Here is a 19,153-nt window from a genome sequence, read left to right as displayed (position 1 = left end):
AGCACATAATCAATTGAAACCACACTCTAAAGTTAAATTAGTTCCTTCCAAATGGGGCAGACACGTGCTGACCATTTAAGAGGCCCAAAGATTTGGGAGTAGAGGATGAATAGGAATAAATCGAGAACGTATGCAGGAAAATTATTGAAGGAAGAATGAAGATGAGAATTCTCAATGGTAAGTTCTGGAAGATACTGGAAGAGAACTGAATCCAAAACAAATATATTTATGTCAACTCATCATTGCTCACATTTTCTAGTCTAACAGAGCAGAACCACGAAATTGTTTGAAAAGTGAAAAGCCTCTTCTAAGTATACAAGCAGGGAGAGCATTAGGAATCGTAAATTAAAAGGACACAGGTCCTAGCAGAGAAGCAATGAAGCATTGGGGAACAGGGTTTCCGGGGAATTTATGTGAACTTACAGAACTGTGGTCTGCTGTGGTACCTGAGGAATGTGGTCCAGCATCAAGTGCATGCAGCGGACGGTGCTCTTAAAGCAAAGGCACCGGCTCGGGCAGGGCAACCCTGGCAGGCACCACCCGGCCAGGAGAAAGAGAGTTGTCCAGCAGAACAGTCTGGACTCCATCGCTCCATTCGCTGCTGGCCACGCGAAGCAGCAGCCAGAGGGAGAGCAGCAGCTGCAGCTGCAGCAGCAACCGCAGTGGTGGTGATGGTGGCTGCTGGACTGAGCCAAGTTTGGGAGCCGTGGTGGAAAGCAGCTCCCAGGGAAAGGACACCCCTCTGACCAATCCAGGAGGAGGGGTATCACATTACAGGGCTGAGGGCACAAGCAGCTCTAGGAGGCACTAGACTCCCAGAGGCGAGGACGAGAAGCTTTTCAATGCAAAAGCCTCTTTCTAGAACACCGTGTTTTAGGCAGCATAATGCAAACAAACTTTTCCAAAATTGCTTCCACTGCACATTTGATGAAAAAACCTGGCCTCTTAGCCTCCAGCTGTCCTTTTGAAGCCCAAGTTAATTAAGAATGTATTGAAACAATGCAGAACAGCTTTTCTTCTTTTTTATCTGGTAACATTACCAAACCCTAAAGGGCAGACAGAGTTCTAATTCGTTCATCTAGGTGCACATATTCTTTCCTTATTCCAAACTATCCTCTTTAAAAAAAATGGTTTCCTTTCCTTCTATGTATTCTGCTTCTGAAACCCAACACATTTCACTCATGTAAGACTCAAACGGGCTACTTCTGATTCCTTCCTTTAATATTTAACGTTTAAATTTATATGCTTAAAACCACGAACTCACATACCTCCTTGAAGAGGAGACAACTGATGGACAAACCTAAGTATGTATATGTAAAGTCAAACAGGTGCAAGCTCCCTCAGGACACACTGGCAGCAGTGGCCCTGCTGGCTGCAGACTTTTCATCAGCAGTTTGAACTGGCCATCTTTCCCTGAAGTGAGCAGCACCTCGTTGGGGATGTGTGTGAAAACTTAATAAATATGAAAACATCTACTTTTTGGTCATTCTGTAAGCAGGTATTTTTAAACAGATTTTTGGCTTTATCTTTAAAGACTAACATTTTCAAACAAAAATGTTTTAAATACATAAAAGTAATAGAAAACAAATTAAAACTTGCATGGTCAATCCCAGATGATCAGACTAGTAGACCAATCTTAGGAGGAAAATAAGTTCATCCTTCTCTCTGCAGAAATTTTTCAGTCCCTTTACATTCTACTGTAGGCGAATACTGCCCTCTTTTGGCAAAATGTTCATATCTAAATATGTGATTTTGGGGAGATTAAAATGTAAAAAGATCTAAAAAACTAATCTCCATGAACAAGAATGATTTATTTTAAACTTTACATTTGACACTTTTCACATGACTTTTATTGTCCGAGTATACCAATAAAGCCAAAAAAGGAAATTTATTCCTTTAAATCCCCCCCAACAATCACTATGCTCTTGGCAGTGCCTGTGATTTGGAGGACATAGACAAGACCTGCAGGTTTGTGCCTTGTGTGCAGTTCAAAATATAAAATACAAAAAATATAAATAATATAAAATATATAAAATATAAAAATATCTTGCATTCATAAAGTAGACTTAAAAAGGGTAGGGGCTCAGAAATATGTAAGTTCAGGAGGGAGATAAAGGCAAGACATGCGGTTCTAAAAGTCATTGAGCTAAGGGTGTATAATAATTAGGTAGAAGGGAAGAAATTCTGCAAGCTTTTGTGCCTTGTTTTCAGTTCGAATTATAAAAAAAAATCTTGCATTCATAAAGCTTTTTTTTTTTTTTTTTTTTAGATGGAGTCTCACTCTGTTGCCAGGCTAGAGTGCAATGGCGTGATCTCGGCTCACTGCAACCTCTGCCTCCTAGGTTCAAGCGATTCTCCTGCCTCAGCCTCTTGAGTAGCTGGGATTACAGGCGCCCGCCACCGCACCTGGTTAATTTTTTGTATTTTAGTAGAGACGGGGTTTCACCATGTTGACCAGGATGGTCTCGATCTCCTGACCTTGTCATCTATCTGCTTTGGCGTCCCAAAGTGCTGGGATTACAGGAGTGAGCCACCGCACCCAGCCCATAAAGCATTTTTTTTACAGGAAAAAAAAAATACAAAAAACTTTCCACTTTAGAAACCTAAACTTATGTTGAATGAAAAAAAAAATCTACTGATTACCAACTGTCAGTACACAACTAAGAACTGCAAGGCATGGCCCTTGCTCGTGATCGCAAGTCCTTTTGGACAGTGATTTGGGACAACTTTCCAGGTGAAAACGACTAAATGCGCTAATTTATTAAAATACTTTTAAAATTGTATAAATGCATCAATGTGCTATTACTGAGGAAATCAGTAAGACATATACAAGAGACCAAAAAATGAAGTGAACATAAGAAGCCAGCAAGGTGGGTAAACAATGAAGGCCGGTGCAGCTTGAGACTGTCTGTTCAACCCTGTGAAAAGAACTGCAGGAATTGGAGTAGCAGGGATACAGGAAAAAGAAAAGTCCTTTCTTACGAGAGTCTTATTTCAAAAATCTCCTGTACAAAGCTGCAGCCATATCTTAAGGATGAACTAGAAATAAACCTGCCCCCTGCCTCCACTTCCACTCACCCACCTATACACCCAGAAGACACAAGTAAAATGACCTATTTCAAAGCTTGCTATGGGAGGCAGCAAACAAATCTTCCTGGAGGCGTGCTATCTCCAAAGTAGCCTTCACATGGATTTTCGGGCCACTCTACTTGTATGGTACAAAAAACTTTAAGTGGAGCATTTAAAAAGGTCGTAAGTTGGCAGTGCTCCTTGGCAAAAACAACCTGGGGCCTCTAATAATTCCCACAGTTTACAATACAGGCTCAGTCAAAACCCACAAAATATAAAAGAAACAGAAACAGTGTTATGAAAGCTAGCCATCAACCCTTATGAGCATGAGCCCACTTTAAGCGTTCACATACTGGAATCCAACACAGAACAGAATTAGGCAGTATGTTTAAGAGTTGAACATATTAATAAAGAGTAGAAGACTATAAAAACAACCAGGCAGACTTGAAAACATAGAACTATAAATTAAAATACAACAAATATTAAAACTCAATGTAAGGGTTTAACAGCAGATTTAAAGCAACTAAAGAGAAGATTCGTGATAGGAAGATATTATCTAAGGAAATCTAGATTTCAATGCTGAGAAACATAAAGTTGAGACAACATTTGTAAGAAAAAACACAGCCAAGAATTTCCAGAACTGATGAAACAGATGAACCCGCACAGCTACAAGAATAGGCAGAATAAATGAAAAGAAATTCATACCCAGGCACATTATATCAAACTACAGAAAATTAACAGTGCCAAGACAATAATATTAACAATGTCAAGATGAAATCTTTAAAGCACATAGAAATAAAAGACAGATGACCTTCAAAGGAATGGCTGTCAGTTGACTTAATAGCTACAACGAAAGCCAGAATGCAAAGAAATCATAATTCTTGTGTTTTAAAGTGTTGATTTAAAATTCTATAACAAATGGACATTTTTTTCAAGAACAAAGTCAAAATAAAACACCTTCAGACAGAAAAAAATAAGAGTTAGCTACAGTCTTTCATTAAAATAATTTGAAAAGATGTACTTTAGGCAAAAGGAAATTGAGATGGTCCAAAATTAAGAAGGAATAATGAGCAAAAAACAAGTGGAAGTGGGAGTAAAACTAAGCATTGGTTAGATAAATAATAGTTATGGTGTACCAAAGGGGCTTAAAATTATATAGTTCAAACACAATAGACTAGCATATGATTTTGAGGTAATGACTCCAGAGTTTATCGAAGTATTCTAAAGTGGCTTGTATCAAGTAGGAAGTAACTAACTTTAGAAGTTTATAAGTTAGGTGAGTGAATTAAAATGTCGAGAGTAATCACTGAGAGCAGAAAAAATAAACATATAACTTTCAAACTAATAATGGACAAAAACCAAAAGAATCATCAATCCTAAAAAATGGAGAAAAAAAACTTGATAGGTATATAGCACAAAATATCATTCTATAGTAACAATGAAAATGAAAAGAATGCAATGCTTCAAGTAAAATTCAAAGACTGCCAGAGTAACTTTTAAGAAACTCAGCTATGTGTTGTTTATAAGAAACACACCTAAAACATAAGGATACAAAAAAGGTTGACAATAAGAATAGAAAGATATACTAGGTGACTACTTACCAAAAGAAAACTGCTAAATGAGTATCAGACAAAATAGACTTTGAAGCAAAGAATATTACTAAAGATAAAGAGTGCTCCTACATGATGTTAAAGGTTCAAATCACCAAATGGACATAATCCACATATTATCGCACTGAAATAAAGCAAAAATCAAAAGAATTACAAGAAAAAAACTGACATTCTACCATCAAAATGAGAGCTTTTGCCAGGTCTCTCTCCACAGTTCATAGATGATGTGGGCACACACACAAATTTACTTAGGGTATACTGAATTTGAACACAATTTTAACTCATTCCATTAGCATTAATAGAACACTACAATGAAAATCTGCAGAACATTCTTTGTAAACACACCATGCTATTTACTTAAAAAATGACTATACAACGGCAGTAAAATAAGAAATAAGGCTCCACCATCATTCTTCACAGAATTAGAAAAAACAATTCTAAAATTCATATGGAACCAAAAAAGAGCCCACATAGCCAAAGCAAGATTAATTAAGCAAAAAGAACAAATCTGGAGATGTCACACTACCTGATTTCAAACTATACTATAAGGCCGCAGTCACCAAAACAGCATGGTACTGGTATAAAAATAGGCACATAAACCCACAGAATAGAATACAGAACTCAGAAAAATAAACCCAAATACTTACAGACAACTGATCTTTGACAAAGCAAACAAAAACAAAGTGGGGAAAGGACACCCTTTTCAGCAAATGGTGCTGGGATAATCAGCTAGCCACACGCAGGAGAATGAAACTGGATCCTCATCTCTCATCTTAGACAAAAATCAACTCAAGATGGATTAAGGACTTAAATATAAGACCTGAAACTATAAAAATTCTAGAAGATAACATCAGAAAAACCCTTCTAGACATTGGCATAGGCAAGGATTTCATGACCAAGAACCCAAAGCAAATGCAATAAAAACAAAGATAAATAGCCAGGACTTAATTAAACTAAAGAGCTTTCGCATGGCAAAAGGAACAGTTAGCAGAGTAAACAGACAACCCACAGAGTGGGAGGAAATCTTCACAATCTGTATGTGTAACGAATGACTAATATCCAGAATCTCCAACAAACTTAAATCAGTAAGAAAAAAACAATCCCATCAAAAAGTGGGCTAAGGACATGAATAGACAATCTCAAAAGATGTACAAATCTAATCAAAAAAATTAGCCAGGCGCGGTGGCAGGCACCTGTAGTCCCAGCTACTTGGGAGGCTGAGGCAGGAGAATGGCGTGAACCCAGGAGGCGGAGTTTGCAGTGAGCCGAGATCGCACTACTGCACTCCAGCCTGGGCGACAGAGTGAGACTCCGTCTCAAAAAAAAGTTGTACAAATGGACAACAAACATGAAAACGTGAAAAAAAAGCTCAACATCACTATGATGAGGGAAATGTAAATCATAACTACAATGCGATACCACCTTACTCCTGCAAGAATGGCCATAATAAAAAAACAGTAGATGTTGCTGTGGATGCAGTGATCAGGGAATGCTTCTACACTGCTAGTGGGAATGTAAACTAGTACAGCCACTATGGAAAAGAGTGTGGGATTCCCTAAAGAACTAAAAGTAGAACTACCATTTGATCCAGTAATCTCACTACTGGGTATTTACCCAGAGGAAAAGTAGTCGTTATACAAAAAAGATACTTGCACATGCATGTTTATAGCAGCACAATTCACAATTGTGAAATCATGGAACCAACCTAAATGCCCATCAATCAACGAATGGATAAAGAAACTGTGATATATATATATATGATGGAATACTACTCAGCCATAAAAAGGAACGAATTAATGGCATTTGCAGTGACCTGGATGAGATTGGAGATTATTATTCTAAGGGAAGTAACTCAGAAATGGAAAATCAAATACCGTGATAACATCTATGTTCTCACTGATATGCAGGAACTAAGCTATGAGGATGTAAAGGCATAAGAATGATACAATGGACTTTGGGGATGTAGGGGGAAGGACGGGAAGGGGGCGAGGGATAAAAGACTACAAATAGGGTGCAGTGTATACTGCTCTGGTGATGGGTGCACCAAAATCTCACAAAGCACCACTAAAGAACTTACTCATGTAACCAAATATCACCTGTTCCCCCAATAACCTATGGAAAAATTAAAAAATTAAAATAAAGAAATAAGGCTGCTCTTGCTCATCACTGTTCAGTTACACTGGAGGCCACAACTGGCAAATCTGGTAAAATAAAAAAACCCAGAGGAAAAAAAAAACTGTCTAAAATTTATTCAAATATATGGTTTCCTATACAGAAAACCTGAAACAATCAAAAGAGATAGTATTGGATTTAATCAATGTACAAAAACCAATAAAAGGAATAAAATACAATTTTAATAAACTACAACATCATTGAAAAATATAAAATATCTGCAACTAAATCTGACAAAAGATATTAGATCTTAGAGCCAAACCATACTTAATAAGGCCTAACGAAAAAAAAAGAAGTGCCATATTCATGGACTGGAGGACTCCATATCATAAATATGTTAATTCTTGCATAAACTGATCTATAAATTCAAAGTGATTCTCAAGGAACTGCCAAAGAGGAGTGTGTGTGTGTGTGTGTGTGTGTGTGTGTGTGTGTAATCTGAGAAGCCAATTCTGAAATTTATATTAAAGTCTACAGTCCACAGGTTCAAGAAACTCCTAGCATATAAAGTGAAGGGATTTATCTTCCTAGATCAAAAATGATTGTAAATCTCCAGTAAATAAAACTGTGTAGTGTCGGCAATGGGTTATATAAACTGACTAATAAAACAAAAAAGAAAGCCTAGACACATGGCAAAAATATATGAAAACTTACGATAAAGTTAACACTGCAGATCAGAGAAGAAAAAAGAAACTTCAAAACATGGTCCTCTAACAGTTGATTAATAAAGTAAAAAAAAGAAACTGGACTATTATTTCTCACCATACACAAACATCGATTTCAGCTATCGTGCAGATTTAAGTGAAAGGCAAAATCACAGACCTTCTGTAAGAAAATATAGGTTAATATTTCCATGACCTTGCGACTGAGGGTGAAGGAAGATGAATCTGACAATTAAAATTGAAAATGTCAATTCATCAAAAACACCATAAATAGAGTAAGAAACCATAAACTGAGAAAAGATACTTGCAACACATATAATTGACAGTGGAATACACATATAATTGACAGTGGAATAATATCTAGACTGCAAAAGGAAATCCCACAAAACAATTTTTTAAAAGAAACTACCCAATAAAAAAATTTACAAAAGACTTGAACAGCACTTTGCAGAAAGGAATCCTAAAACCAAGAAACACTTGAAGATAAAACCCCCTTAATAAATAACCTTCATAAGTAACAAAGTCCCCTAAGAAGATATGTCACACTACTAAACAGGCAAAAGTCTGTCATGTGTAGGTGAAGATGTGGAATAACTGGGACATTTAAACATTGCTAGAAGAAACATACTGTTAAACTATTTTGGGAAGCAAATTTGCACCATCTAGGTAAAAGTGAATAGAAATGATTTCCTATGACCCAGTAATTCTACTCCTAGATGTACACCCTAAGCAGACTCTCACACATGTAGTCACAAGACATATAAAAGAATGTTCACAACTGAACTATTTGAGGGAACAAAAAATGTCCACCAACAGTAGAACAAACTGTGAAGTGTGAGTGTAACAGAACAACATAGGACATGGGGCAATCTCAGAAAGGTAATGTAAAAAAGAGAGCTGCTGAATGCGTACAGTAGGATCCCAGCATGTATGAAGCCAAATACATTGTTTAGAGATGCAGACATGTGATTGAGAACAAAAAGGCAGATTATGATAAACACAAAATCCCTCCTCCTGAGAAGGGAAGGATTAAGATGTGGTTGGGAAGGGGCACACAGGAGACTGTAAAGCTATTAGTTGAACCTAATGGGTACACACACATGTACCTACATGTACACTAAATTATTTCTTATACTTTATGAATATTTTATAAATTTCCCTACTTATTTTATAAAAATAAATTTTAAAAAACTTCCATACTCTTCAGAGGTGGCAACAGTCAAAAGACAGTGAGATGTCCAAATAAAGACAACTGTATGCCATAATTGAGCATATCCATAGGTGTACTGAGATTGCCTAAATTTAAAAAGAAGAAGACAAACATAAAAGTCAAGCCATGGGAGAAAAATGCTTAATTATATGTAATTGTTTATTTAAAATAATTTTCCAAGTCTTCCAATGATTTAACAGGCTTTGCTTCACTTTTATCATCTCAAACAGCTATAAATCAACACACACTTTTTGTATTTTATTTTACCACCATGTATGCTATTTTAATAACATTTTTCTTTATTAATACTAGAACCAAATATATTGACCAACAAGCAGTATAGATTTACATTATCTTCTTGGGTAGGTCTGAGGTTGCTGATGGATTCTTGGGATTGATCTGATGCTAGAAGCTATCTTAGGCCCTGTCTCTAACTCACTGTATGTTTCAGGCAAAACATGCCACAGTTCTAGGTCTGTTTTCTCATCTGCAAAATAAACACCCAAATTAGATGATACTTATTGTTTTATCTGGCCATAAAATTCCAATACTATATTCCCCATCATTTTCACTTACTTTTACTTAATCTTTATTTGCTACTTTTCCACCTATAAAGCATAATTTTCCATACTCAAGTAAACATAAATTGATTAAAAAATAAACACAAACCCAAAATATTCTTATTCTAATATATCTGCATTAATAGATAAAAAGGCTTTAGCTTTAATTTTCATTTTTTATTTCTACCTCTTAAAGTCAATGATAAAGTCACAAGTGTAAAATGAATGCATTTAAAAACATAAAAGATACATTTCAATGACAAGAAATATGCAATGATCATGAAAATCTACTGTACACTTTGCCACGGTCAAAGAATGAAAGACAATATGGAAAAGCCAATATTCAAATATAGCCTTAACAAAAACTCTCTCCTGCATAGTAAAAGTATCATCTAAACAGCAGCTCCAACCAAAAAAAAAAAAAAAGCAGGGGAGATGGGACAGATAACTTTCCCCAGGTGTTCCAGATAAAAACGTGGTCACCAGGAATTCAAGGTAACTTCAAAAGCCACATTTAATTCAAAATAAAATGAACATTTCTGACAGATGACAACAGTATGAAACTGACTTTTTTCTTTCCTAGATACAAATGATATGGGGCATTTCTTAACAGTTTAGTAATCATCTAAGAAAAACTGTAGAAATAACCCCAACTCCACCATCCCAGCCACTGGTATAAAACAAATACCTTCCATGAAACTGTCTTTCACATAACTAAAATATCCTCACTTACTTGGAACAATTTCATGCTTACACATGACCACAAACACTTGTTTTTAGATGTTGTGGAATTACTGGAGCTGAGATTTCTGAAACAATATCTGAATCTTAGCAGAGAGATAATAATCCTTTCACTATACATTGATTGGGCTTCCTTAACCAAATCTGAGTAACTACTGTAATAATAATGCTGGTGGTAGTCCATGATACTCTCAAATTTTTCCCTTTAAGAAATATATAATCCACGTAACTCTAGCAAATATGTTACATTGTACACTTTCTTAACAAGGAATGGCTGTTTTCAGGCCTTATTAGGAAAACAAACAAACAAACAATGGCAGTTACTACCTGTTTTTTATCACTGATAAGCTAAAATAAAGCTCAAATATGGACAGTTTAATTGTGTGATATTAAGTAAAAAATGAAAACCATTATAGTTTTACCAAAAGAAACACAAAAAATATGGGAAGGAGTGAAATGAACATGGCATAGGTCCCAAAGATTACACTATGATTCTGAACAGGATTTTCAAAACAAAGGATATCTACATACAATTTCTGTGAATATTTCTTATACTAGAAAGATCAAAAGCAAATGTAGGCTCAGCCCTACCTTGTCAAAGATAAATATTCAGATAAACTAGAAGTTCCATCTGCTAAAGTGCATCCGCTGACCAGGTCTACCCTGGCCCTGCTACTTACAGCCATCCAAGAAAGTGGCCTCACTCATGCTCATTCACTCGTTCTGTGTCCTGTCAAGAGTCACACGTAACAATGGTTTTGCTTTTTTTAAAAAACCAAATACTTTATACAGTGAACTACAGAAAAAACAATTCTAAATATACTTTTAAAATTCTAGAGAGTTAAGATAACCTCATTTTTTTAAATACTGAAAATGTAAAGGGTCCATATAAAGAGTTGTATTAAGTATACACTTTCTATTTTAATAATTCACTTGCTGTGCTCTTAAAATCTCTATGAGAGAGGCAGATATTTTACCCATGTCTTTTGGCAAGAGATTCAAAAGCAAAAGTAGCAGGGCTGTAAAATTTCATAAAATTTGTGGGATTTTTTAAAGCTAAATTATTCAGTATCTTGTATTGTTATTGCACTCATATATTGCCCGGAATATATATACAGCAACCCAACAACAGTGATTGCAACAAAAGTAAGGTAAATAGTCTACAAAGCATTTGATTTCCTTATTAGATAAATGATGTTTTCATAGAGGAAATGCAAACAACTGCAATTCAGATCAGGTTATATAAGCTTAACAATTATTTAAACCATATATAAAATTAAATCTAACCCTCATCACTACAAATCTGTAAGGAATCAGAAAAGGACTTATAGTACACAAGTCTTGACTACTGTTGCATTCCACTTTGAAATCACTCCGAGCTAAAACAACATTTTTCCAAGATTTAAAGAAAAATAGATTTTATAAAAGGGGTTCTTTTATTCACTGAATACATCATTTGTGTTACTGACAGAAACAAGTGATTTTTTTTCCACTATAATTTGCTCTGATGAAAGAAATAATTCTCTTTTAACTCCTAACAAATGCTACATTTTCAAGACTAAAGGAATTATCAGTAGGCATTCTTTCTTCTTGATCTAAGTTATTTGTCTCTAAAATATGTCAAGTAAGCTTTTAAAGATTCAGGGAGGGGCAGCTTCATGATTTTTTCTCTCAGTAAATTTTGAGGTGGCTCCTCTGGCTTCATCGCTTCACTGTGATCTTTTTCTTCCTCTTCTTTGTTATCTTCTTCCATTTTTTCATCCTCCTCACTGTCTAGAGGCTGAGGAATAAGCTGATTACCCACAAATACGTAAGTGTTAATTCTCTGTTTAACTCTCTTTCTTTTCCTTTTGGGTGGAGCCCTTTGAGGAATCCCCTTGGCCTGCATCTCATCATTTATGAAATTTCTAAGTGTGCGTCGAATGTAAATACGAGCCAAGTCCTGTAGATTCCTGACAGCACAGGGAGCTAAAAACAAACACAAAACACAAGAAAGAAAATATTAAAAATAAAACATTATCTACTGTTCATTTTTTCATAGAACAAAATGTGTTTCTTAGCATATTTTAGAAAATACAGAAAATATGAAAACTCTACCTTTCATCTAACAAAGGTTTTGGAGTAGTCATTATATGCCAAGGACCGATGGACAGCACAGAAGTTAAAATGTACAGGGGCATGTGTGTGTGTGTGTGTTGGCATTTATATGCGTAAAAGTTCTCTGGAAGCATAAGAATTTAGAAACAGGGTACATGACCGTGAAGTAATAAGGAGACAAGACCAGGAAAGAGACTATCCTGCGTATCTTTTATACTTTTTGATGTATAAATCATATGAAAAGTACTATTTATTCATAACAACAGATGTGAGATCCCATCCCCTATAAAGTTTTTGTTTGTTTTGAAACAAGTTCTCACTATAGCCCACGCTGAAGTGTGGTGGCACAGTCACAGCTTACTGGAGCCTCAACCACCCAAGCTCAGGTGATCCTCCTGCCTCAGCCTCCCAAGTAGCTGGGACATAAGCGCACACCAGCACACCTGGATAATTTTTAAATTATTTGTAGAGACAGGATCTCACTATGTTGCCTAGACAGGTCTCTTTAACTCCTGAGCTCATGTGATCCTCTCATCTCAGCCTCCCCAAATATTGGGGTTACAGGGGTAAGCCATCATGCCCGGCCCTCTACATGTAAAAATGTACAAAAACCGTCTGCTCTGCCCATCTTCCAAAATTGTTCACTAAGTTATTTAACATTCATCATCAAGTAAGTATTAACCTATATCTGCCAGGCACTGTTAAAGAACCCATGCAGACACACTGGATGATTCAGACTACCAAGTCTACACTCCCTGCACTTATGCAATTTGCATAATCAGGGAGGAGTTGGTAAACAAAAATCAATTATAAAGAAGAAAAATAAGGAATACAAGAAAAAAAGCAAAACGCCAATGATATGATAGAAAGTGGGGTTCTGGTTTCTTTCTTTCTTTTTTTTTTTTTTTTTGAGATGGAGTTTCGCTCTGTCATCAGGCTGGAGTGCAGTGGCGTGATCTCAGCTACTGCAACCTTCGCCTCCCAGGTTCAAGTGATTCTCCTGCCTCAGCCTCCCGAGTAGCTGGGACTACAGGCATGTGCCACCACACCAAGCTAATTTTTTGTATTTTTAGTAGAGATGGGATTTCACTGTGTTTAGCCAGGATGGTCTCAATCTCCTGACCTTGTGATCCGCCCACCTTGGCCTCCCAAAGTGCTGGGATTACAGGCGTGAGTCACCACGCCTGGCCCTGGTTGCTTTCTATTGGATGGTCATAAAGGTCTCCCTGAGAAGATCCTGTCCTAGCTAAGATCTAGATGATATAACAGCCATGTAAACATCTTGGGGGCAGGGGGAACCTAAAAGGTAAACGAGCTTAGCATGTTCAAGGAGCCGAAGGAAGACTAGTGCAGATAAAGTTGGGAGCACGAGATCAGCTGGAATACTTTGGTAATCCACTAGAAATATGAACACACTCTGACGGAGGGTGGCAGTATAGATGGGAGAGATGGACAAATTTCAGGTATAATATATTTTGAAGATAGGATGGAAAAGGATTGGCTGTAGGGGATGAGGGAGGGAAAAAAAATAATCAAGGAAAACATCTAAGGTTTTGGCCTGAGCAACTGGGCAGATGCTGGTATCAGTGACTGACATGACAAAGATACAGGGGAGAACAGGTTGAGAAAAAAATTTAGAAATGTACTTAGTTTGTGTTAGATGTGAATTGTCTATCACTTATCCAAAGTGGAGATTTCAGAGATAATAATAACAACTACAATGTTATACTCATCACCATTTTCAATGTTTTACAAGTAATAACTGAATGCTAAGAGATTACATACTGAATGCAGGTTTTGACTGCAGAGTGTATGCTGCCTTTCCCACCATAAGCCACCATAAGATCATGACTCTGGAGCTCAGGGGCAATGTCGGGGCTGGAGATGCTAATCTCATGTCATCAGCCCACCGTGACATGCAAAGACTAAGAGTAGAGGAAAGCACCCAGAACAAAGCCTGAGAGAGCTCTGTAAAGGGACAGAGTGAAGGATAAATTTACCCTAAAGTTTTAGAAATTATAAAGGAGCTAGGAAATAGAAACTATATCAGTCTTTTCAGCTGATCTTGGCTCTTGAATTTTTCTGTTACTGGTATTCTCTGCCAACACCGTAATTATGTTCTTCCTTTGCCAACGCTGTGTGCTATTCCAGCGATGTATCTTTCAATCCTAAATCATCAGAGGAATACCTGAAATTTATCAAGACCAACTGGACCCACCACAGAAAAAGATTCAGACTTGACTTTGGTAGCTGCTAACACTCAGAACTCCTGAAGGAGCATTCATGTGAGCTTCATTTAAAAGTTCTTTTGGGCCAGGCACAACGGCTCAAGCCTGTAATCCCAGCACTCTGAGAAGCTGAAGCAGGTGAATCACCTGAGCCCATGATCTTGAGATCAGTCTGGGCAACATGGTGAAATCCTATCTCTACAAAAAAGAGAAAAATTAGCCGGGCATGGTGGTACACGCCTGTAGTCCCAGCTAGTCAGTAGGCTGAGATGGGAGGATCATCTGAGCCTGGGTAGGTCGAAGCTGCAGTGAGCCATGGTCATGCCACTGCACTTCAGCCTGGGCAACAGAGTGAGACCCTGTCTCAAACAATTTAAAAAAAAAAGTTCTTTTGAATGACACAAAACCTTTTATATAAGTCTCATTCCTAATTATTTAAACATCCTCCATATTGTCTATTCCTTAACAGTCTCATTTCCAATGCCTCCAGTTATGAGATTAGGATTTAACAGATGAGACAATACTAATCCTGACTGCTAGGAAAACTTATTTTAAATTTAAATAGAAAAAGAGGGTATCCTCCCTAACTCATTTTATGAGGCCAGCATCATCCTGATACCAAAACCTGGCAGAGACACAACAAAAAAAGAAAATTTCAGGCCAATATCCCTGATGAACATCAATGCAAAAATCCTCAATAAAATACTGGCAAACTGAACCCAGCAGCACATCTAAAAGCTTATCCAGCACAATCAAGTCTGCTTCCTCCCTGGGATGCAAGGATGGTTCAACATATGCAAAACAATAAACGTAATCTATCACATAAACAGAACCAATGACAAAAACCATATGACTATCTCAATAGATGCAGAAAAGCCCTTCGACAAAATTCCACACCCCTTCATGCTAAAAACTCTCAATAAACTAGGTATCGATGCAACGTATCTCAAAATAATAAGAGCTATTTATGACAAACCCACAGCCAATAGCATACTGAAGGGGCAAAAACTGGAAGCATGCCCTTTGAAAACCAGCACAAGACAAGGATGTACTCTCTCACCACTCCTATTCAACATAGTATTGGAAGTTCTGGCCAAGCAATCAGTCAAGAGAAAGAAATAAAGCGTATTCAAATAGAAAGAGAGGAAGTCAAATTGTCTCTGTTTGCAGATGACATGATTGTATATTTAGAAAACCCCATCGTCTCAGCCCAAAATCTTCTTAAGCTGATTAGCAACTTTAGCAAAGTCTCAGATACAAAATCAATGTGCAAAAATCACAAGCATTCCTATACATCAATAACAGACAAACAGACAGCCAAATCATGAGTGAACTCCCATTCACAATTGCTACCAAGAGAATAAAATACCTAGGAATACAACTTACAAGGGATGTGAAGGACCTCTTCAAGGAGAACTTACAAACCACTGCTCAAGGAAATAAGAGAGGACACAAACAAATGGAAAAACATTCCATGCTCATGGATAGGAAGAATCAATATCATGATAATGGCCATACTGTCCAAAGTAATTTATAGATTCAATGCTATTCCCATCAAGCTACCATTGACTTTCTTCACAGAACTGGAAAAAACTACTTTAAACTTCATATGGAACCCAGAAAGAGCCTGCATAGCCAAGACAATCTTAAACAAAAAGAACAAAGCTGGAGGCATCACACTACCTGACTTCAAACTATACCACAAGACTACAGTAACCAAAGCAGCATGGTATGGTACCAAAACAGATATACAGACCAATGGAAGAGAACAGAGGCCTCAGAAATAACACTACACATCTACAACCATCTGATCTTTGACAAACCTGACAAAAACAAGCAATGGGGAAAAGATTCCCTATTTAATAAATGGTGTTGGGAAAACTGGCTAGCCATATGCAGAAAACTGAAACTGCACCCCTTCCTTATACCTTACACAAAAATCAACTCAAGATGGATTAAAGACTTAAATCTAAGACATAAAACCATAAAAATCCTAGAAGAAAACCTAGGCAATACCATTCAGGACACAGGCATGGGCAAAGACTCCATGTCTGAAACACCAAAAGCAATGGCAACAAAAGCCAAAATTGACAAATCGTATCTAATTAAACTAAAGAGCTTCTGCACAGCAAAAGAAACTATCATCAGAGTGAACAGACAACCTACAGAATGGGGGAAAAATTTTGCAATCCATCCATCTGACAAAGGGCTAACATGCACAATCTACAAAGAAATTTACAAGAAAAAAACAACCCCATCAAAAAGTGGGCAAAGGATATGAACAGACACTCCTCATAAAAAGACATTTATGCAACGAACAAGCATACAAAAATGCTCATCATCACTGGTCATTAAAGAAATGCAAATCAAAACTACAACGAAATACCATTTCATGCCAGTTAGAATGCAATCATTAAAAAGTCAGGAAACAACAGATGCTCGAGAGGATGTCGAGAAATAGGAATGTTTTTACACTGTTGGTGGGACTGTAAATTAGTTCAACCATTGTGGAGGACAGTGTGGCGATTCCTCAAGGATCTAGAACTAGAAATACCATTTGACCCAGCCATCCCATTACTGGGTATATACCCAAAGGATTATAAATCATTCTACTATAAAGACACATGCACATGTATGTTTATTGTGGCACTATTCACAAGGGCAAAGACTTGGAACCAACCAAAATGTCCATCAGTGATAGGCTGGAGAAAGAAAATGTGGCACATATATACCATGGAATACTATGCAGCCATAAAAAAGGATGAGTTCATGTCCTTTGCAGGAACATGGATGAAGCTGGAAACCATCATTCTCAGCAAACTATCACAAGAACCAAAAACCAAACACTGCATGTTCTCACTCATAACTGGGAGTTGAACAATGAGAACAAATGGACACAGGTAGGGGAACATCACCACACCAGGGCCTGTCAAGGGATGGGGGGCTAGAGGACGGGAGGGATAGCATTAGGAGAAATACCTAATGTAGGTCATGGGTTGATGGGTACAGCAAACCACCATGGCACATGTATACCTATGTAACAAAACTGCACATTCTGCACATGTATCCCAGAACTTAAAATATAATAAAAAATAAAATAAACTTTTACTCCAAAATTACAGTTCAGGTTATCTCCAACACACACATTTAGGCTCCATTTGTTTCCCAAAAGATAGGCTGTATGTAGATTGTATAGGAGCCTAGGAGTCAGAAATCATTTTTGTTAACAAAGATTGAAAAGGGCATTTTATTTAGGTTGAACCATACAAAACTAATGATTTGGGGGTCTTTTATGACCTTCAAAAACAGAAACTTCATATAGCTCAATGTGATATAGTCCCACAATTTATGAAGTCTCTTCTGCCCTTGAACTTTAAACAATGCATCTTTCTTTTTAGAATGTCTTCTCCTCAACCCCAAACAAAAAAACCACAGAAAGAAATAGGATTTTTAAATGTAATAAAATTAGTGGTCAATCAAGATGAAAAATTATGACTCCACTTTAGTAAGTTGTTTAATATGAGCAATTTGATTACTACAAGATACATTTGGCAAAGAATTTATGTATATATAATTTTTGGGTTTTTTTGTAGTCGCATTCTTTCATATTTTAATTTCCTGCAATTAAGGAATAATGTCCTCTCAACAGAAAGCTATTTTGACTTACTTCTACACACCCACAAAAACTTATCCTCCACACATCCTATTAAATTTTGGCAAATATCAATTTTCAAAACTTTTTTCATGCTCTGAATATTACTATATGAAGCTTTTATTTTTTAGAAATTCACATAATTCCTGACTTATTTTTATAAGTTACTGTTGGTTACTGATGACTTTTCTCCTTATTGTAGAATTTCAAGTACAGTAGTCTCCCTTTATGCACAGTTTCACTTTCCACGGTTTCCGCTTTCTATGGTCAACCAAGGTCTGAAAATATTAAATGGAAAATTTGAGAAATAAGCAATTCATATGTTTTAAATTGTGAGCTGTTCTGAGTAGTGTAGTATAATTGCATGCTGTCCTGCCTGGGATGTGAATCACCCCTCTGTCTACCATTTCCACACCATACATACCACCCACCTGTTAGTAACTTAGCAGCTGCCTCAGTTATCAGATAAAAAAACATAATATATATAGGATTTTGAACTATTTGCAGGCCCAGGCATCCCCTGGAGGGTAATGGAACATACCCCCAAGGATAAGGACGGACGACCGTATACACAGAAAAGAGTCAATGGTTTAATAACTCCCATATATCTGGGCACTCAGCTTCAACAATTATCACTCTTCCCATCACCACCCCCAGATTATTTTGATGAAATATTTATAGATGTATCATTTAGTCTGTAAATATTTCAGAGGTGAAATGGATTTTTTTTAAATTTAGGCTCCTCTCCATTTTACCCTATTCTATTGAATTTATTCCTATTTTACATTCACAGTTACAAATGCCATTCAATCCAACCAATGGCAGTCTTACCAGCTACTTAGATTTGTGTTGAAATTCTTAAAATGAGGGAAAATGGAAATTGTGCATTCATAGCATATTATCTATGTCATTAATGAATTATGTTATTATAAAACCATATTTATAACCAAAATGCTTCTAAAATAAACTAAGAAAACTATCAGATAAAAAATGGAATGACTACTGATAGAATTCTGAGATTTTAACAATGTCAGTTACAAAGTAAAATAGTTAAACAGCTGCTGCACAGACATCAACAAGGGATTCTATAAGCATTCCTAGGTATGATACTTATGTTGGGTCACGGTCAAAGCCAAGCTGTGTCAGAAAATT

The 19,153-nt window shown here is 36.7% G+C and overlaps 1 protein-coding gene across 6 annotated transcripts in view; it reads right to left on the bottom strand.

Moving 5' to 3' along the window:
- Nucleotides 1-8,800: 8,800 nt before the first annotated feature.
- Nucleotides 8,801-19,153, bottom strand: part of PCMTD1 (protein-L-isoaspartate (D-aspartate) O-methyltransferase domain containing 1) — an 84,113-nt gene continuing 73,760 nt past the window's right edge. For 2 of the 6 annotated variants that reach the window (XM_032759805.2, XM_058443699.1), the window contains exon 5: nucleotides 8,837-11,992. In XM_032759805.2, coding sequence (XP_032615696.1) covers nucleotides 11,625-11,992 — 368 coding nt within the window. In that variant the 3' untranslated portion in view covers nucleotides 8,837-11,624. Of the gene's footprint in view, nucleotides 11,993-18,152; nucleotides 18,280-19,153 lie in introns of all 6 variants that reach the window. The other 4 variants (XR_009214745.1, XR_009214746.1, XM_058443700.1 and 1 more) reach the window with 4 other exon arrangements.

Source organism: Hylobates moloch, unplaced genomic scaffold, assembly GCF_009828535.3.
Source record: "Hylobates moloch isolate HMO894 unplaced genomic scaffold, HMol_V3 SCAFFOLD_9, whole genome shotgun sequence".
Lineage (NCBI taxonomy): Eukaryota > Metazoa > Chordata > Mammalia > Primates > Hylobatidae > Hylobates > Hylobates moloch.
This window is presented reverse-complemented; position numbering and strand designations above follow the sequence as displayed.